This window comes from Pseudonaja textilis, chromosome 1 (assembly GCF_049901715.1).
Source record: "Pseudonaja textilis isolate UNSWEBS1 chromosome 1, rPseTex1.2, whole genome shotgun sequence".
NCBI classification, from domain to species: domain Eukaryota; kingdom Metazoa; phylum Chordata; class Lepidosauria; order Squamata; family Elapidae; genus Pseudonaja; species Pseudonaja textilis.
Genome location: NC_141990.1, coordinates 77,411,061 through 77,433,152, shown reverse-complemented (window position 1 = coordinate 77,433,152; position 22,092 = coordinate 77,411,061). Strand labels below are relative to the sequence as shown.

The window sequence follows — 22,092 nt, the reverse complement described above, 5'->3', positions numbered from 1 at the left end:
CGAAGCTCGGGAGGGCTGCCCATGGCCCTCCTGAGCTCCGTTTTCACTGGCAGAGGGTTGCAGGAGGCCCTCCCAGCCGAAAATGGAGCTCAGGAGACCGTTTTTGCTGGCATAGCGCTCAAGACACCACAGGTGCCCCCCGGCACAAGTAATGCCCATCCTGGCCACATCCCCCCACACCCCCTCCCTGAGGTCAAACACAACCCTGATGCGGTCCTCAATGAAATCGAGTTTGACACTCCTGTTCTATAACAGTCTATTCTCTTCAAATCCTTTACTTTAAATCGGTTGCTTCTTTTATGAATTGGGATTTGATTACATTGGTGGAAGTGAATAATGTGTGACTTAAGGTAGGAATAAATTAACCCTACAAACCCATAGATGGCCAATATGTCTATTCTGGATGGGGTCATATTATGTACAGAGGATTATATTTACAGCTGAGAAATATCCAGAATCCAGCATTATTGCTGGATACCAGAAGGAAGTCATGGCTAGAAGTGTTATTCCATTAAATTTTAACCATCCCCGCTTTGTAGAAGAATCTGATAAGATGCCTATATGCGAGTGGTGATGCAATGTCCAAAATAATAAAAGTGGAAGTTTTGACTTTCTTATACCTTCCCCTTGCTGGCATGCCTACTTTCACCATCGTTTAAAATTCTCATTGCTTCATAACCCCATTGCTTCTGTTCAGTCATGTCCAATTCTTGGAGATTGCCTGGATCAGTTCTTACAACTTTTTTGGCAAATTTTTTTTCTGAAGTGCTTGCCATTGCACCCTTTCTAGGGCTGACAGAAAGTCACTGGCCCAAAGTCATTCAACTGGCTAAGGCAGGATTAGAATTCATTGTGTTCTGGTTTCTAAGTTGATGCCTTAGCATCAACATCAGCCTAATGGTTCTCAGCCTAATTTTATTTAATGAAGTATAAAGTATAATTTCAAGTTTATTGTGGATTCAAATTCAGGCTACCCAAATGGTCTTACTTTAGATCATTAAGAGTTTGTCCTTTTCTCTGTCTTTGATGCTGTTTAAATTGCTAAATCCATTTATATTAACATTAACCCAAAAACAACAACAGGCTGTTTGGGAGATGACCTTGAAGAAGGGATACAAGAACTGTTGAGGTCAATTTAGCTGGAGGAGGAATGAGGAGTGAGAAAAAAACCACAAGATAACTCTGCTTCGATTTTGTATGTATAAGAGGAAATAGAAGAGAACTCTAATAGCCTTTCAAGATTCAGTAATTGTAACTTATAGCAATAGTAGACCTTATACTGTCTGTTCCTTGACCTGCCCCACCTTGACGAATTCACATTTGATATAATATGTGTTTGATATCATCATGCTGTATGCAGTGTCACTTGCACTCCTCCACAGCTCATTCCTTCTTCTAGAAATTCGAATAGCTAGCTCATGTGGTAGGTCATGTGCATGGAGAGCAGCAAAAATGGCCCCATGTAGGAATTATACCCCAAACATCAGGTCTGTCAAACTCACATTGTCATGGTGGTGTCACGTGATGTATCAGGACTTTTTTTCCCCTTCGCTAAACTGGGCATGGGCGTGGCCAGCATGTGACGCATCCGGCCCCTAGGTCACAAGTTTGACAGCTCTGCCAAACATGTTTAAATCATCAGCCACTAACCAAGTTGAATGACCCTACTAGTGATTCTAGCTGCACATGTTCACGTTAACTTATCTGTAATTGGGTGGGATGCTACGGGTTCTGCCCGGTTCTATAGAGCCAGTAGCTCTGAAGAGCAGCAGACACCGAACCAGTTCTGTGTTTGCTGCTGTTTGGCCCACCCACCTGCCCGGGCTCTTACCTGTCCTTTGTTTCCTGCTTTTTCAACCCCAGTACTTTGTGCGGCACAGCTGAGGTTGAAAAAGCAGGAAAAAAGAGGCTTTTCAAATGCTGCACACCTGCATGCGTTTTTCAGCTGTCCAGGCAGCACAGCCTAAGGTTATTTTACACGCACACGCAGCACCGAACCGGTAATTACACCAGTTGAATCCCACCTCTGTCTGTGATCTCTGTAACCTGTGTTTTGGACCCATGCCACTCCTGGCTGGTTAAAGCCTCCAAGGAAGCGACATATGATAGAATGCATGAAGGGACTAATATCTATTTTAGGGAATAGGTGAGTTTGTCAGGCTGGAAGACGGTAGTGAAAAGCCCCCTTTTTTAACCAACTGTGTTGAATTACTTTTGTTTTTGACTCTTGATGGAGTAGCACCAGGGGTGGGATTCTACCAGTTCGCACCTATTCGCTAGAACCGGTTGTTAACATTCTAAGCAGTTCGGAGAACCTGTTGTTAAAAGAAATTACTGGCCTAATCCTGTAAGGAAGGCAGGATGGAAACATTCTGGTGTTGCTTACAGAAACTGCCTCTCCATTAACCCTTATTACATTCTTGGCAGGACTAGACTTCCTGTCTCAGGAATTTCCCTGGAGTTTTTTTTCCTTCCTTTGCTGGTACTTTGCTTGTGTGGAGTGACCATTCAAAGTTACAATGGCACTGAAAAAAGTGACTTATGACCATTTTTCACATTTATGACTGTTGCAGCATCCCCACAGTCATGAGGGCCAGGGGAGGAGATGCGTGACTCGATGTGAGTGATATTGTGTTGGCCACGCCCAGCCAATAACATGACCACCAAGCCATGTCCACCCAGTCACATGACCACCAAGCCACACCACCACCTAAGCCATGCCCACAGAACCGGTTGTTAAAAATTTAAATCCCACCCCTGAGTAGCACTTACCCAGGCAGAACTAATATACAGTTTGGGGATCTTCCTGGATTTGTAGCTCAAGAAGCAATTGGTAGCTGGCAGCTCTGACTAGGGACCTTTTGCACAGATACATGTTGTGCATCAATCACACTTATTTGTGGCTTGGGATGCCCTGCCTAGGATCACTCATGCCTTGCTCACTTTCAAGTGATGTTCTAATATCTTAAGGGGCTGTCACAAAGTATTTTTCAAAGTACCCAAAGGCAAGACAACACGCAATGGATGGAAACTAACCAAGGAGAAAACCAACGTAGAACTAAGGAGAAATTCCTTGACTGTTAGAACAAGTACTCACTTGAACAACTAGCTTCCAGAAGTTGTGGGTACTCCATCACTGGATGTTTTTAAGAAGAGATTGGACAACCATTTATCTGATATGGTATAGAGCAGGGGTGTCAAACTGGTGGTTCGCAGGGTGGATGTGTCACATGCAGGCCACGCCCACCTCAGCTCCGCGAATGGGGTCAATGTCACAAAACATCATGTGATGGCAATGAGTCGCTGCGAGTTTGACACTTGTGGTATAGAGTTTCCTGCTTGAGCAAGGGTTGGACTAGAAGACCTCCAAGGTCTCTTCCAACTGTTATTCTGTTAAGCTGTCCTATTGCAATGTGTTCTGCATGAGACTATCTTTGAAGACCTCCTGGAAGTTACAGTTGGTCCAGAATATAGCATTTTGCGTGGTAATAGACATCCTTCAGTTTTCCAATAGTACACCATTGCTGTGTGAGCTGAATTGGCTGCCAGGTTATTCCTTGGATGGAATTCAAGATGCTAATTATCATCTTTAAAGCCGGGACATTTGAAGAACTTCCTCTCTTTGAGGGTATTGCCCAGTGAAAACAATATGCAATGAATGTAGACTGTAGAATACTTTATTGGCCAAGTGTGATTGGACACACAAGGAATTTGTCTTGATGTAAATACTCTTAGTATACATAAAGAAAAGATACATTCATTAAGAATCAAGAATCATAATGTACAACACTTAATGATAGTCATAGAGTACAATCAACAATCAAATCATACTAGGAAGCAGTCAATATAAATCATAAGGATACAAGCAACAAAGTTACAGTCCTACAATCACAAGTGGGAGGGGATGGGTGATAAGGAGTGATGAAAAGATTAACAGTAATAGTAGTGCAGACTTTGTAATAGTTGAACAATGTTGAGGGAATTATTTGTTTAGCAGAGCGATGGCTTTCGGGTGAAAACTGTCCTTGTGTCTAGTTGGTCTGGTGTGCAGTGCTCTATAGCATTATTTTGAGGGAAGGAACTGAAACAGTTTATGTCCGGGATGTGAGGGGTCTGTAAATATTTTCACAGCCCTCTTTCTGACTCGTGCAGTATACAGGTCCTTGACCGAAGGCAGGTGAGTAGTAATTGTTTTTTCTGCAGTCCTAATTATCCTCTGAAGTCTGTGTCTGTCCTGTTGGGTTGCAGAACCAAACCAGAAGGAATAAAGAAACCATTAGAGAGCATTTCACCGAGGCGGCCGTCGTTGGCGCCATCTTGGTTGTCAGAAATATTTGAGAAGAAAACGTCCATACATGTTGTTTATCCACACACACAAAAATTAAATTAAGCAACACCAAATTTATAATAATTCAAACACTAAAATAAAACACCAGGGAAGAAATAATCTCAAAGAAGAAGGTGCCTCCTGCCACCCATTGTGCAGCTAACAAAGTCTTACAGAGCTGAATAACAGAAACAAATTGTCTGTTTGGACACTCACATCTCTTACTGTTTTGCCAAGTGTCAGGGCACTGATCAAGCAATTTGAATCTTTTGGATTCAAAGACAATAAGCATGCCAGTAAATAAAAGGATTTGAAATTTTATTATTCGCTCAAGCAAACAGATTTAAAAGTATAATGTAAAAAACATACATACAATGCACCATGATACCCAAATCTCTTACAAGCTGCCAGGAGCTCCTTAATAATGACAGCAGAGATACCCTGAGGGCAGTCAATTTCCACAGTACTCAGTTCTAGGATCTATGAAGATGCTCCCAACAAACAACAACCCCAACCTTTTAATCAAAATTTGGCACCATGACTTCATGGCTCTGCTGTGGTCAGGAGACTACAAAACCTGGCCTTGACTAGATGACACATAACTTCAGGATGGAAATAGAAAGTCTGAGATTTTCACAATACCAGTTTGCAACTATATGAAAGTTTTCTCCCCCCTTTATTCAGGAAAGAAGAGTAAAAAAACAAATAGGTTGATCTCAGAATGAGCTCTAAGCTTCTAAACTTTTCTTAATGTGAAGGAGAAATATGACACTAATCTCCTCGAAATAACAATGATCTTCTACACTGCCGCTATGCTTTCTTCACCAGCAACAAAAATGATCAAAAACAGGAAAATCGAGGTAAACCAGCTAATAATCAAGATAAGCCCAGATTGACATCCCCATTATTTTCAGGAGATTATAAACAAAAGTAGAGCTGCAGCAGGTATCTTGCTGTCCTTTCAGAGCTGTAGAAAAATGTCCTTTTCTTCTTCTCTGAGTCAAATAATGCAGTTCTAGTTTCCTCTTGCACATCTGGCCAGATTTGTGGAAATGATATTTTTAAAATCCGCAAGGAAGAAACTCAAGAAACAGTGCTGAGAAGCCAAATGCTGGAGGAAGAAGTGGTGGCGGCAAGGGCTGGAGAGTGACTAGTGAGAAAGGTGCTTCCTTTCAGATTATATGGACCTTGATGCTCTGATAGGATAATGCAGGATTAAAGAGGTATAGTGGCATGGCTGAACCCATGGGATGTAAAGGAGGCATTTTATTTTTCTGGAGTTCAGGTATAACAATCCAAAAAAAAAGGTGCATAGTCAATGAAGAAAAGTTATACCTGTTTTGCAGGAAGCAATTAAATAGAAAGTCAAGATGATTGTTACATATATATCCCAGGATATTATATTTGAGTATGAGTCACATTGAGTGTGTATCACACCCATTCCATCTGTAATTATTCCCCACACATTTTAAATCCAATCCATTGTTCCCTAACTTTGTCCTCATCTTCTGCAGATGTGCCTAAGCACGTTCAGCTATTATTTTCTTCTTTCCTAGGAAATAAAACATCCTCTTAAGGAAATCAGCATCCACACATACCTCTAATGCCATTAAGTTTGGCAATATTGGAAGTGAAAAGAGGGTTGCGTGGGTTTTTCGTTTTTCATAGCTAAAGTAAGAGACACTGGTTAAAGCTTATTGCTAACTGTTATTTTTCTGTTTCAACATGTCAGCTCCATTTTCTTTGCAATAAAATGAAGAACGGGCACACATATAAAATAGTTCTACAAGAAACAAACAAGCCAAAACAAATGGTACAATGCAAAAGAAGTTTGCACATGGACACAATTAGCGCGTTGTCCCATGCTTCATTGCATGTTGAAGAAAACTGGATATCTGAAGAGCCAAGAGACTTCTTAATTTGCCAAAAATATATATAATCAAGGTTATTGAGAAAGGCTGTATATATCAGCTGCAAACAATAATGTTGATTATCTAAAAAGCCAACCAAAGTAAAATTATATATCCATGTCAAGGTAAGAAAATGAAAAACAAAATCAGGCCTCAGGTACAGAGGTGGTATGATTAGAGATATGGAAATCTGCCCTGGCAAATCATCATCCTGGAATGTGTTAGAGACCTTCATAAGCAGCCTTTTGAATGAATCAATCAGTTTTCACCAAATGGATCTGTAGAAAGCTGCTTTTAGTGGGAATCAGTCACTGGTTCACTGCTTGCATGACCCAGGGATTCATCATTGCAGGATCTATAGATCACTACCTGCAAGGGTTCCTTGGAACGACACCTTTTCTGTCTTCCAACAAAAAAATAAACAAAAGGATTGAGGCTGCTGTTGATTACATTAAGCAAGGAAAAGCTACGAATGATGGTCTCATTTATGGGCAGTGTTGGCTGCATGTATTCTATCAGAGAAAGGATCTTGTGAGGCATAGCAAAGATAAGAAAGAGAATGACTGTGAAAAGGATAGTACGATAAAAGCGAGCTGGAGATTTTATCTTCAATATTTTGATAAACAGACTGAAGCTACAAAAGATCATAACTGGCAAAAATAGCATGAGAACAGTGACAATGACTGAATTTTCAGGACAAATATCTCCCAAAATGTATTTCTGCCAACATATATAGTCCATTCCTGCCATGACACAGGAGAGGCCCCACAGGACAGTGCACAGTATGGTGGAAAGATGCTTTGGCCGTTTAAAACGATAGCAGAGAGGGAAAAAGGTCCCCACATACCTCTCCACACTAATTGCTGTCAATAGGAAAAAACTGATATTGAATCCCCAAAAAGACAAGATATCAAATGCTATATAGAAATACACATCAAAAATAACACATTCACATACAATTAAACTGATAAAAAGGTTTGTGACGTGACAGAAGAGGACACTGAAATCAGCAATGGCTAAATTCAGTACGTATACTGTGTATTTAGTGTTTTTGATTCTACAGCAGAGAAACCAGAAAACAGCTCCATTGCTGAAAAGTCCAAAAACAGAGAAAGGTAGAGTAATATATAACAATATTGTCAGAGCCTTCTCTTCTGGCAATGAATCTTGAGTCTCATTTATCTTGGCTGCATGAGCAGTAGGCACAATCTCTGTGATCAAGGCATGTATGGAGTGGCCAGTATTCTTCTCTTCCCTGTAAAAATAGAAAGAACCCCATCATTATTAAGACTGTTGAACTTTGTATTGCAGGGGTGACAAACTCAAGACCTGGAGGACAGACCCGGCCCATGGAGTGCTTAGATCTGGTCTATGGGGTGGCCCTTGAAACAGGAAAGGACCGGCCCACGGTGCCTTGGCCAGAGAAAACGGAACCCAGGGGGAGTGCCTAGGCCACCACAAGTGCCCCAGACACAAGTGACATTGAGGTAACCATGCCCACCCTGGCCACATTCCCCCGAGGCCAAACACAACCCTGATGCAGCCCTCAATGAAACTGAGCTTGACCCCCCGCCTGTGGTATTGCAATGAAAAGGATTCAGAAAGAGCCATCTAACAAGACAGATTTCTCTCCTTGATTCCCTATAACATTCCTGTTAACACTTTATATGAGTAGATATCAGAGGTGGTATTCAGCAGGTTCTGACCAGTTTTGGAGAACCGGTAGCTTTTGAGTAGTTTGAGTAGTTCAGCAAATACGACCTCTGACTGGCCCCATCCCAATCTATTCTCTGCCTCATGAGTCCCAGCTGATTGGCTGGGTCTTCTTTTGTTGCCCTGCACAGGAGAACAGAGCTGGAAAGCAGGTTAGTGGGGTGGGGAGGGAATGGGATTTTGCAGTCACCTTCCCCTGCCACACCCACCAAGCCATGCCACGCCCACCAAACCACGCTCACAGAAACAGTAGTCAAAAAATTGGAATCCCACCCCTGGTAGATATAGTGAAATACTTTCGTACTTTAGCAAATAAATTGTTTGTGAAGTTTTTAGGCAAGCAGTCTTTTTTCCTTAGTATTTGCAGTGTGTCTACCTGCTCTACTCTATCTACCTGCTCTTTTCTTCTTTTTGCTTTCCAATTTTAACAAGTTCTGTGAAAGCTCTGTGGTAAGAAAACAAGATTTTTATCTCCACCAAACTGGCTCCTCTGTATGTGGATGCAGCTATTGCAGCTGGCAGCTGAATAAAGGGAAGGTCACTCTGACAAAACAAGCTACAGCACAATACTTTTGGCTCTTCTTGGCACCTAAATGTGTGTGTTTCTCTTTCCTCCCTATTCCCTTTTCCCTTTTTTGTTCTTTCTTAAACTGTCCTTTGTTTTCTTAACAACTCTCATCTCAACAACTCTCCTTAGTACTAAATGCATTTTTTTTCTGAAATACACATGGGACAGAAAAATTCCCATGCATTTTCCTCTCTGAGTTCTTGTTCTGTTTTACAGCTAATCTTTTAAGCAAGAAGAGAGTTTCAAACAATTATCATGAGCTGAGTGAGATGTTCTTAAACTGGTTACTTAGGTTTGCAATACACAAATGCTTCAGCTTGCTCTAAGCTGGAATAAATAGACCAAGACCAGGAAGCAGATGGCCTTGGGTGTGCCACTCAAAACAAAGAGTTCTTTGCAGAAAGGTAGCTGGTAACCTGGGACTTCCTGAACTCCCTGAAACAAAAATCCAGTAGCCCAGCTGGTTCAGAGGCACCCTAACACTGTTGAAGGTGAGTCTTCTCAGACATCTTTGCAGAATCTGCCTGATCATGGAAGGCTAGTTCAGCCCAAGACAAATCTAGTGTTGTTTGATGTTAAAACTAACCCTAACACAAATCCCACATCTGGTTGGATATTTCCAGTAGACACTATTCCACCCCCCTAACTCAGTTGCGACATGTAATATGGCTACTTAGTTATTAAGTAGTCAACAACATGATTGTATGTCCTGTTTTGGACTGTACCTCATATTTCTAGAAATCTGTAGTCTTCCGGATTTACTAGGTTTCAACTAAATGCCAAAAGAAGTCAACATGAAAGAATACCTTCCATTTAAATAATAATAATTGTGCTATTAATGTAAGTCTGAAAATGTTGTAGAAAGTTTTTCCTTCTCTAGAAATTGCCTATCCAGCCATTTGATACAAGTTTGGCAAGGGCATTTCAGTCCACCTCTTTCTGAAATATTTGCCTGATTTTCAAGGCTCAAATAGCAATCTCATCTGTCATAAAAATTCACGTGGTCTACTGAAATGTACACTATATCTCCCAATAGGGAAGAACTCTAGATTTGATGGCAGGCATATGTGCCTTTGCTGTTTAGCCCAAAAAAGGAAAAAGTTTCTCTTCTAATTTTTTCAAAACCTTAGCTGAGAAATTTTTTAAAGATGAGAAACCAGTGACCCCCAAATGAAGGGCAATATTCAAAGATTCTGTAGGGAGTCTGACAATCCTCATCTGGGAATCTCCTTATCACAGGAGACTAATCTCTAAATTTGGAGTGACACTGGGAATTTTAACAGAAGGAGTAAGAGCATTTGAGGAGGGGGAAAAATGAAAACCGAGAAAACATATTTAGGGAACACACTTAGTAGATGGAATAATAATGCCTACATCTGCAGTGAACGTATTTCCTTATATTCCTAACACGTTTTTTAAATTTCTAAACTTATTATGCAAAATCAGTATCCATAATTCTAATGCAATTCTGTTGATAAATTAGAAAGGCTAATGTTGCATTGAATTATATAGGCAGGGCAAATCCCCTTTATGTAAATGGTCATTATTTGATTACTTAACACTGAAATTCAGAGACAGAGCATACCTAGAAACTCTGAACAGGGCTGAGAAAGACCCTCATTAAGTTTCTCAAGAACTGCTGCCAGAAACTTTGGAATATCAAAGGCATTGAAACCTCTCCTTGTTCCCTAAAGCATATCCTAGAGTCAACTCCAGTTTCTCCCCTGACTGTTTTTATCAGCTAGGTGGGGCAGGGTTCCAATGTTGGACTTGTGTGATTAGAATTGTGGCTAATTTCCAAAATAGATATAATGTGGAAAGGATAGGCATGAATGCAGACACATACTTGCAATTATTTCTACGAACTAACCTAAACTACTAGTATGAACTAAAATTATGACTATATTGTAGAAAGTTAGCACCCACCCCTCTCCTAGAAGAATGAAATATTCTAGGAAATATTAAAAAAGCAGAATAGTATATTTTCCTGGATGAGAAAAGTAGAAACATGTTTTTAAAGACAAAGCGGCTTCCCATAGCTCCCTGCTCCCCTACCCCACTTTCAGCTCCAGGGTGATGGGATAAAGATATGGCCCTCAGGACACGAGAGGATTATCCCTCTACTCATCTCACCACATGGCACCTGGGAAGATTGCATCACTCAGCAAAATTCAACCAAGCTTGGGACTTAAGACAAGCTGCAAAGTTACCCCTGCATGGCCCCATGGGAGTCTGACAACCAATCAGGACACATTTCTTGCCACAGGAACAAGAAGCAAGTTCAAAGCCTACCAGAGATTCTAAATCTCTCTCCCTCTCTGATCCATGTGCTGTTTTGCCTAGGATCTCAATGTGGTTCTGTCCACCATTAAAACCATCCTTCCAAGCACTCTCCATGTTTCCAGTGTCCTTCTTCCCACTTGGAACTGAACCCAGATGGACATTTCTCCCAACAATTGTTACAGTGTTTCTCATGGAAATAATTAATGCTTAATTCTACTATACAGTGGCCTTAATTAAACAAGCCAGTAGATATCTGTACAGATACATTTATAAATAGAGGGCTTTTTGAAACAGTTCTTAACCATCTTACTTGTTCCCTCTCTTTAATCATTGTTTTGGTATGCTAGCTCTTTATCTAGTGGTCTGATTTTGGCATTGGCTCTTAGGTAACAGAAGAGCAGGGAAAGAGGAAAAAATAACTTTTTCCCAAGCTTCTTAGAATTCTAGTATCTTGGTTCAAGCATTTTTTTTGCTGACTCCTGGTCTGGCCTTTCTAAATTACTTCCTGGTGAAAAGAATAACTGAATGAGGAACTGGTTGAAGGACTTGGTGGTTTCCGCTTCAAGTTTTTCCATTCAGCCTTGTGGCTCGTTGGAAGTCAGGGGACTAATCTGTCCCTTTCTCAGCCTCCACCGCACCTCACAAATAGCTGTGAGAATGAAATGTAGGAAGCCTCATGTAAGACAGCATTGATGCTCATAAAAAAAGGCAGGATATATGTGCAACAAATAACTAATATACTTATTTGGGATGTGAATGCATGCATATACAGATTTCTGAAATGCAGTTTAAGAAGAGTGAAAGAAATGAACGTTTTAAAAAAGGGCTCATGCTATGAGTTCATACATTCACTGTATTTCTTAGACAATCCTGAAAAGGGAGGTAAAGCGTCCAGAGGACAAATTCATGCCAATGTGTATCTTGCATGAAGTACAGGATCACTAGGCAAACACAGTTGCTGTTGCTATGTTAATGGGCATTTCTGGATTTCTCAAAAGATATAACTGAAAGTTGGAGGTGCTAGCATTCACTTTTTTACACTAAGGCACATTTGGTTTTTCAGCCATGATTTACTAAATAAGGCCAAATGGGCTGGGTTCAACATTATATATCATTAAACCATAAACGTTAACAAAACAAACAGCTAGATTCACATTACAATACATTCTAATCCCAAATAAGCCATATTATAGCTTCACTCAATGTGTGAAGTGAGCTGCTGGTTAAATCGGTTTTTCTGGGAGACTGATTAGTTTAGCCCGAACATGAGCTGGAGACATTGTTCCTTTTTATTTTTCTCTTTTATTTCCCATTAAGGCTCATACTGGTTTTTTGAAAAATGCAAATCCATGAAATAATTATTTTCCCAAAGGATATTCTCAGATGAATTAATTAGCTCCCTTATGTTCTAAGAGGAGAGAGAGAGAGAGAGGTTGATTTTCCTCTTTCCAAAAAAAGAAGAAAATATGAGGTAAGACATGCAAAATTCATGTAAAGACTGCTGTGTGCATTTGAATGATAGGGTGAAGTGAGAAAATGTTATTCAGTGTGGGTACATAAATTATATACCAACAAGAATGAGAAAATCCTTAACTTATGAATAAAGAATAGCTGTGAACAAGGTGCTACGAAGAAATACTGTTCTATGGGCTATGATAAAACAAAAATCCAAAATCCATAGAAGCAATGCCTTTATGAAGCCAACTGAGGTGTTACAAAAAAAATTTTTTTAGAGTTTTCAAAAATGTCTTTTTCAATCAAGACAGTTAAAAGTAGGGAGAGAAAGAGTCAGAGAACAATTTTTTTCCTAGTCATGGAGCCATGTGTACACCAATGCATGTTCTTTGTGGGGCAAAATACATATTGGATCTTACCAGATACTGAATCTATTATAGAAGGGTCTTTCCTATACTATGCAGGTAGGAATAAACCAGTAATATTTTTAAGTCATCAGGTTTTGGAAATAAATAAATAAATAAATAAATAAATAAATAAATAAATAAAGCTACCCCCAATACAGAGAGTTCTCAATCACATCTTGGAACCTTCAACCAATTTTAGATTTTCTCATATCCCCAAAGCAGCAGAACAATGTTGAACAAGACTGAACAATGAAACACAATGAAAAGCAATGGAGCTGAAATAATATATTTCTTATTTTGTACAATTGTCTCCCTCCTTTTATAACATGTTTTCAAAGACTCACATTATCTGATGGTGTGACAATCTTTCTTGTCAGAAAAACTAATCTTTATCAGTCTAATGCATTATATTACAGATGTCTCAAATTCTATACTTACTATTTTGTTAATGCACACACCAATGTAAAAGATAAGAAAAAAAATCATAGGTAAATATCTGCAATAGCACAAATAAAACATTAAGATCGTGCAAGAATAGAAAAACGTGTAAGAAAGTGTAGTGCAAGAACAGACCAAAGAGAGCATTTTATGGCAAGCTATACTTTGGATCCAAAGTCACTTAATCATCAAATGAATAAAATATACAGTATAATATATATTATAGTATATAATACTTACCCTTTATTATCAGGTGTAAAGTTCTGAAACATTCTTTTCCCAGATAGTCAAGTGATCTTACCAAATGGTGACAGCAGGAAAATAAAGTTTAGCTAGCAGCAGAATGAAGACATTACCCACGCATCTTTATCTGCTCACAATTTGACAAATGGCCAGTGCTGGACTTTATTTGTCAGTGATCAGCAGAGCCAGTTTGGCAATGAAGAAAACTCATGAACTCATATGGGAAGAGAAGGAAACAGAACTTTTTTTCCCCAAGCTAGGTCATATCTGACACTTGCTGACACACCCATGATAGGTTTTATGTGAAAACTCTGCAGGTTCCAGAAATATTATGCATGTACATTCCTTAAGTATTTTTTGCATTAAGAATAATGGGCTAACACAGGGAAAGGGCTAATAAGAGAAAGAATTGAAAACGAAACTTTGAATAAGATTCATAGGTCTGACTATTTTTCCACATGATATACTATAGATAATCACTTGAAGGAGTAGAGTAGGGATGGGGATAGAGATAGCATAGCATAGCATAGCATAGCATAGCATAGCATAGCATACAGAATAGAACACTTTATTGGCCAAGTATGATTGGACACACAAGGAATTTATTACTGGTGCATACGCTCTCAGTGTACATACAAATGAAGTAGTATAATCATATGTAATTGCAGTGAGTCATAGAAAATAATAAAAACATCAAAACTATTGGAGAGCATTTCACATTGGCTGCCATCAGTGACGCCATCTTGAACTATATCTATAAATGGCCTCTTGAACTTGCAAATTAATTCATTGCTACAGCATTTACAGAGGGTCAAACATGGTTATTCACAGGGAGGGGTCATAAAAAAACTCAAGGTGGCAATCTTAACTGTGTAATTAAAATTTGACATGCAATACATATTAAAAAAGAACAGCTGTAATTTTGCAGTTATGGCCACCATGTCAAAATTTTGACCAGCTCCACCGATGGATACTCTTGGGACCAGCTATTCTCTTCCATCTTCTGATCCATGGTAAAATGCACCTAAAATTGATCAAATTTTCTGAGTGAGAGTGGGACATAAGTCTATATTAGTCAGTGGAAGAATGGGGTCTTCTCTGTTTTCCTTTTTCCATAGAGAAGATAAAATGGAGAAAAGTGAGACAAAGAATTCCTTATCAATTTCAATCATTTTTAGTGACCTTTTTTTGATCACTCTATCCTAGCTCATCTTCTTTTGTTCCCCTCTTTTAAAAAAAATCTAGAGAAATGAACTTCTCAGGGCTATAGAAAGATAATTGTGCTTTGTATAATATTACAGGTTCAAAACTTCTGCACGTTCCTCCTTTATGATGGAAATGAGTAGTTCTTACCTGTCATGGCCCAGGACTCATTTGAATCTGATTCTGATAAAGCTGCTCCAGCTGAACCAGTGGAATGTCAGCCTCAGAAGACACCAAGACAGGAATCACCTGAGGCTGATCAAATACAGGAACCATCAGAACAGCTGGAGAAGTCAGAAGATGGTGTACAGCACAAGTGTCAAACTCATGTTGTCATGGCAGCATCATGTGACATATTGGGGCTTTTTTCCTCTTCGCTAAACTGGGCAGGGGCACGGCCAGCATGTGACACATCCAGCCCGTGGCCTGTGAGCTTGAAAGCCCTGGTGTACAGCCTTCAAGTCTTCAGGCTCAATGGATAGAACAGGAGAGTAGAGCAAAGGCACTTAATGTGGCACTTTGCCAACCAAGGAACTGACTACCTTAACTGAAGTTAACTGGTTGCAGCATCATTTAAGATGCATTCCCACCCCATATTTCTCTATTGGAAGCAACTGAATGCTTTCTTTTGTTTGGTGTATTGTTCCTGTATACTCTGTTTGTACAAGAAAACTTTACATTCTGACCTTTCAGCAGGTTGATCTATCTGGTTTGATTCTTTCAATTTTGGATTGTACTTTAATTACTCTTCTGCATCTTCCTGTGGAAAGTGAATACTTGGGCAAGCTTTGTCTGCAACGGATTCTGACTTGCGCCCTTTTGATTTTCTGTCATTTATCTACTTAGCTTTGAGTAAATTGCTACCATCACCTGCCAAAAACTGTATGAAACCTGAAAGGTGACACACATCCTCACATTGCATCAACAAGGGTTTAGCAAAAGAATCAAGGAATCCTGCTTCTAAAGGATTTAGAAATAAATGGTTAAAATAAATGTACAGTATCCAGCTGCCAAGAAATTGCAACCTAATCTCCTTTCTCCCTTTCAATCAATTTGTTTAATGAGGTTGTAAAATTTAGTGTTCTTGGTTGTAAGAGACTCAAGAGCCCTTGTCATCTTGGCAATTCTTCCTTGACAACAGAAACTAGTTTTTCTGTGTTGCAGCTCACCCACTGGAAACAGCTAAACCACTTTATTTATTTATTTGATTTGTCAAGCACTTACAAGATAATAGGTATAAGTATAAACATGAGTAAGAATACAAGAAATAGGTACGAATAAATGGGGACAATAGGCCAGGGACGGTAGGCACGATGGTACACGTATGCATGCCCCAATATTTCACTCCGACTATTTCACTTCCCAGGTTCATTAACAGACAGATAGGATGGCTCTCCAGATCTTTTTAAGGCTTTCAACATTCATTGTTAATTATACTTTTTGTTGAAACCAACTGAGTTTTTCACAGGCTGTATTTGAGTGACGTTCTTGGAGTCTTCATGCTTTTAAACAGTTCCTATCATAGGCACCAGTGAACCCATGACTGAAGTATCCAAAACTACCTATTTTATGCAGAGGTTTAAAAAAAGCTTTTGAAGACTGCCAGAACATCGGCATAGGAATGTAGGAATGTTTTACAAGTTGACATGATAATTGGAAAATTTACAGATTGTACCAAGCAGGGATGGGATTCAAATTTTTTAACAACCGGTTCTGTGGATGTGGCTAAGTTGGTGGGTGTGGCTTGTTGGCCCTGTTATTTGCTGGGCGTGACCAACTCAATATCACGCACATTGAGGCATGCATCTCCTCGCCTGGCCTCTCATGACTGTGGGGATGCTGCAACAGCCGTAAGTGTGAAAAATGGTCATAAGTCACTTTTTTCAGTGCCATTATAACTTTAAATGGTCATTCCGCACAAGCAAAGGACCAGCAAAGGAGGGGAAAAAAACTCCAGAGAAGTTCCAGAGACAGGAAGTCTAGTCCTGCCAAGAACGTAATAAGGGTTAACGGAGAGGCAGTTTCTGTAAGCAACATCAGAATGTTTCCTTCCTGTCTTCCTTACAGGATTAGGCCAGTAATTTCTTCTAACAACCGGTTCTCTGAACTACTTAGAATGTTAACATGTTCTAGTGAATAGGTGCGAACTGGTAGAGTCCCACTCCTGTAAGGAAGGCAGGAAGGAAACATTCTGGTGTTGCTTACAGAAACTGCCTCTCCGTTAACCCTTATTACATGCTTGGCAGGACTAGACTTCCTGACTCTGGAATTTCTCTGGAGTTTTTTTTTTCCTCTTTTGCTGGTACTTTTCTTGTGTGGAGTGACCATTCAAAGTCACAATGGCACTGAAAAAAGTGACTTATAATCGTTTTTCACACTTACGACTGTTGCAGCATCCCCACAGTCACGAGAGGCCAGCTGAGGAGATGCGTGCCACGGTGTGAGTGATGTTGAGTTGGCCACGCCCAGCCAGTCACATGACCACAAAACCATGCCCACCAACTAAGCCACGCCCACAGAACCAGTTGTTAAAAAATTTGAATCCCACCCCCGGTCATAGCTGGCTCTATAGGTAGTAAATGCAAATCCTAGGGGTTTATCTGAGCTCCCAGGTTTGGTTGAAGTTTGGACTACTCTGAGATGATGGAATGAAGGAGCTTGTATTCTGAAAGGGTTTGGGCAATTCCTATTGTGGCTTAATAGCTTTTGTGCTGTTTTGGATCTTGTCTGAGAGTATTTGCTTATGAATAGAGCCATCTAGATAGTTGGCTTCTTCTTTCAATAAGCATGTTTTATTATTATTAACATGTTTCTCTATTTGTCCCTTTGAGGAAATATAATATTCTGCCTTTTTTAAATATTTCCCAAAATATTTCATTCTTCTAGGAGGGGTGGTGGTGACTTCCCACAGTTTATTTTGGGAAGGTTTTGTTGATCAGCTATGTATAACTTTAATAAGTTGGGTGAGAAATACATTAAAGAGACAAATGTGTTGAATCAATAAACCTATACAATTCTTGTACTGTTATCATATTGCTTTCTATAATGGCCACATTCGCTGAGGATAACATCCCGAGAAGCAGGAAATAAATTCTGTACACTTTCCTGCTTACAACATATCCAGTTGTCAAGTTTTTTGTAATCTAAGTACCCACTTTACTGTTTCAGTATATAGGGTTAATAAATTCAGTGAGAATCTAGCTTTCTTGATTGCAAGCAGTTCCTATGGCTTGAGAACTAATGTATTTTTTTGGACATTCCTTTTTTTCCCCAGGAACAAATGGCAGACTAGAGTAACCATTCTGAAATGTGTATTACAGGGCAGTTATTTTATTGTTGAGAAAATCATATGGGTATTTTCTGTTGACAAATTTCAATACACAGCATAGAAAAATGCAGGTTGCCAAATTTATGTTTGTATAAACAATTAATTACAGGGCCATCACTAACAGTCATTACAGGGCACCCAAATGATTCTAGGAAAAGAAATATTTTCTAGCCACTTGTCTGTAACCTTGACATCCTGTCACCCCCCCCCCCACCACGCCCACGCCCAGAAATGCTGATCCCATCAGCATCTTCATACATTTTTAGAACTTCCAGGCATTTAGAGCTACTATTTGATCTTTGCTCCATCTTCTTGGACACCAATATTTTATAGGTATACATGTTTTCCATAATATTCAGACAAGAGGCAAAAAAAGGACACAGATGTGTATAAGTGTTGCTTGCCCGATTGTTTCCTACAAGGCAGGGGTCACCAACCTTTTGGACCTCAGGGACCACCAAATTCATAATTTTAAATCCCGCAGACCAGAGACCCTGGGAAAATCCCAAAAAAGTCTGCAGGAAAATTCCCCACCACATTTTCCTACCAATCGATCATTCTTTATTTGGGTTTGCAGGATACCATCTCCAGCTCCGTTCTCGATGTGGGGGGAGAAGACTTTTGGCTTCATGTAAAGAAAGCAGTAGAAGCAGCAGAAGCCTTTCTTTCTCTCTCCCAAACTTCACCAGGAACGAATCTTTGTGAGATTTGTCACACCAACGCAGCCTCTTGGAGCAAGATGCCTTGCAGGGTCCAAAAGACTCATTTCTGGCAGTGTTTGGGGGAGAAAAAGAAAGACTTTTGCTGCTTTTCTTGCATGCAGCCAAAAGCAGAAGAAGAAAGAACCAGGCCAGGCTAGACGTGTGGGGCAAGTTCCCCTCCTCCGCCCTTTCCCGCCTTCCCCTCACTACCTTGTGTTGTTCACAATGCAAGTGATGCAAGCCTTGTGTTCCTGTGGGTCATGTGGGTTGGCACAGCCTTGTGTTTCCGTGCAGCCTGGATTAATTGCTTTGGGGGTGACATTTCTCTGCGGACCACCAAAATTTTCTCACAGACCACCAGTGGCTCCTGGCTGACTGGTTGGCAACCACTACTATAAGGCACAGAATGCTGTTGAAAAAAATGTAATTAACAAGAAACAACGCGATCATAGCACACTAGACTAAAACAAAGAAATGTACTGGCAAGAATCCAAAGATGAGAAAAGCCAAAAAAAACATACCTCTTAAGTATACTACAATTGAACACATTGTGAGGATGTTTATATAAACTATATGCCTTTTGTTTATATACTTCAAAGGCCACAAAGAAGCAAATCACATTGCAGCTTAGCATGTTATGCAAACAAATAATAGATTTATACATCCCAAGTGTTATGCAACGGATACCAAACAACTGTGTCCTATTCAATATGTAATGCCTAGCTTCAATGTAGGAAAAGCCACTAAATTAATAAGTCCTGTAAGATAATACAATATCTGTTTGTGATCATATGGACAAGAGTCACCTGAGGAAGTGATTGGTTGGACCTCTTCATACCACATAATTATTGTTACATTTACTAGCTGCCTCTCTCCCTATAGGGCTACAAATACATATACAGCTAACTCAAACACATGACAGTCACTAACCTGGATGTGTTACTTTGTAAAGGATAGTTCAAACAAATAATAATTTTGAAGCACCTAGTTGGGGGCAATATTCCTTCAAATACCAATTACAGGAGGAAATTGCTTTTGCACCTCCCTCTGGGACATTCCAGAGGCATCTGACCAGCAATCCTAAGAAACAAAATACTGGTCTAAAGTGGGGCTATCAATCCAGCAGCACTCCTAATTTCAAGATACATTCAATCTGCACCATCCTTTTAATTATTCAACAGAAGTGAGATGTGCCTTCATTAAAGGACACAGCTCTCTGGAGAAATGGCTTCCCCACAGAGCTGAATCTCTCTTTAAGTCTGCGGCTTGCTTCTTCATGCACCTTTTGTGCAAACCAGCATCTGCATTTCCTGCATCGAATGAGGAGAGCACATCTTTCTCCTTACGTCCTGGCCACTTTTTACAGAGGCATGATTGAGGACATTTTAGCAAACTGCATCACTCTTTGGTTTGGTGGCATCAATGCCTCAGATAGAAGGTCCATTCAGAGAGTTGTAAGGACAGCCAAGAAGATTATACTGTAGGAAGCTTGCTTCCTGGTATTCAGGATACTGCTTATAAGTGTTACGTGCTTAGAGCTCAAAGCATTGTTAGAAACCCCACACACCCACTTCATGGTCTGTTTCTGTTGCTCCCCTCTGGGAGGAGGTTTCAAAGTATCTATAGTATCTATAGCAGTATCTATAGCAGGACTACTAGATTCTGTAACAGCTTTGTTCCCCTTGTCATCTATCTGGTAAACTCACAAGATTTGCTTTTCTCACCATGTATATGTATACATCTAAACTTGACTGTGTTGTTTCTGTGTGTCATATATGTGGGTATATGCAGTGGTGGGATTCAAAGATTTTTACTACTGGTTCTGTGGGTGTGGCTTGGTGGACATTTCTTGGTGGTTGTGATGGGAAGGATACTGTAAAATCTCCATTCCCATCCCACTCCTGGGGGAAGGTTACTACAAAATTCCCATTCCCTTCCCACCCCACTAACCTGCTTTCCAGCTCCATTCTCCTGTGCAGGGCAACAAAAGAAGACCCAGCCAATCAGCTGGGACTTGGGAGGCAGAGAATAGATGGAGGCAGGGCCAGTCAGAGGTCCTATTTGCCAAACTACTCAAAGTTTCCACTACCGCTTCTCTAGAATTAGTCAGAACCTGCTGAATACCACCTCTGGGTATATGCATATTTATTATTTATTTGTCATGTTTATGTAGTGTATTTTGGAGGTGGTGACCCTTTAAGCACTTATGCAATGAAATTTCATTTTAATTTATGCCAATTAGTGTACATTTAAAGAGGCAACAAAGTTATTCTAAGTAAGCTCTAGGTCACAGGCACTGTTGGAAGAAAAATCCATCTGGTTCAGTTCCAAGCTGGGAAAAAGACACTGGAAACATGGAGGCTGATAGGAAAGATGGTTTATTGATGAAGCAGAACCACATGTAATTCTGGGCAGCTGACAAAATGGAGTTGAGAGTGGGTTTTTCTTAAATACCTTTGTCGGGTGTTGTATTTGAGCTTCCTGTTCCTGTGCAAGAATATGTATTCTATTGACTGAAGGGGTTATAGATGAATAGGTGGCAATATAAATTAATTAAATAAAGATAGGGGTCATAGCTGGCTCTATAGGCAAAAGAGGAAATGCAAACCCTAGGTGTTTGAGCTAATTTTTTCAACCTTTTGTTTGTTGCTTATCTGAATTTGAACTGCTCTGGAGGGGGTGTCATGCAATGAGGGGGCTTGGGCTCTGAAAGGGTTATTAGCCAATTCCTATTGTGGCTAATGACTTTCATCCTGGGTCAGATCTTGGGTGAGGTGGCTGTTTCTAATCCTATCATTCTGCCTTTATTAGCTGTCAAACTTTGCTGCAAGCAGCTTTGAAATATCCTGTCTTGGATGGATTTTTTTTCCTGCAGTATTTGCCTTGCTTATGAATAGAGCCATCTAGATAGTTGGCTGCTTCTTTCAATAAGCTCTTTATCTCTTTAAGTGCTGACATCTGCTGTGGGCTATTAAGAAAAAGTGGGGGCCTCTTCCTGCCTCTAAAAACACGCTTCTCCTCTTCTCAATAGGGAAATATAATATTCTGCCTTTTTAATATTTCCCAAAATATTTCATTCTTCAAGGAGGAGGGTGGGATGGGGGCGTCCCACAGCACTAGCGAACCCTTCCCAGCTGAGGCAACCGGGGTGATTTTTTTTCCTTCTTACCCAGACTGAGTGATACTACTACCTAGTTTGGGTAACAGAACGTGTGCAAGAAAACAGCCAAACTCGGAGACCACCAAGGAGCCTTCATTTCAACCCTGAGCTAATAATATCTCCTTTATTGGGATCCTCCTTTCTTATGTATACATAAGAAAAATAGGCGAGGATTAGGCGCGCCAACCTGGCGAGGGAGCCCGAGGGCCCCATTCAAGAAGAGCGAGAAGGCGCCCCGCCCCTAATTGCGCCACCTGCGTCCCGCCCTCCCACCCTCGCTTCCGTCACCCTCGCGCCTCGCCTCACATGTCCACCAGCACGTGACAGGCGGGCTCCGGGTCTGTCAGGTGACCGGC

The 22,092-nt window shown here is 40.3% G+C and overlaps 1 protein-coding gene across 1 annotated transcript; it reads right to left on the bottom strand.

Annotated features, from left to right (window-relative positions):
* Nucleotides 1-6,333: 6,333 nt before the first annotated feature.
* LOC113439399 (proto-oncogene Mas-like) lies at nucleotides 6,334-9,248 on the bottom strand. Its single transcript, XM_087937705.1, has 2 exons — nucleotides 9,244-9,248; nucleotides 6,334-7,492 (listed from the first exon to the last, which is right to left on the bottom strand). Exons 1-2 carry the CDS (start codon nucleotides 9,246-9,248, stop codon nucleotides 6,532-6,534), a joined length of 966 nt encoding a protein of 321 aa, XP_087793831.1. The 3' UTR covers nucleotides 6,334-6,531.
* Between the last annotated feature and the right edge of the window lie 12,844 nt (nucleotides 9,249-22,092).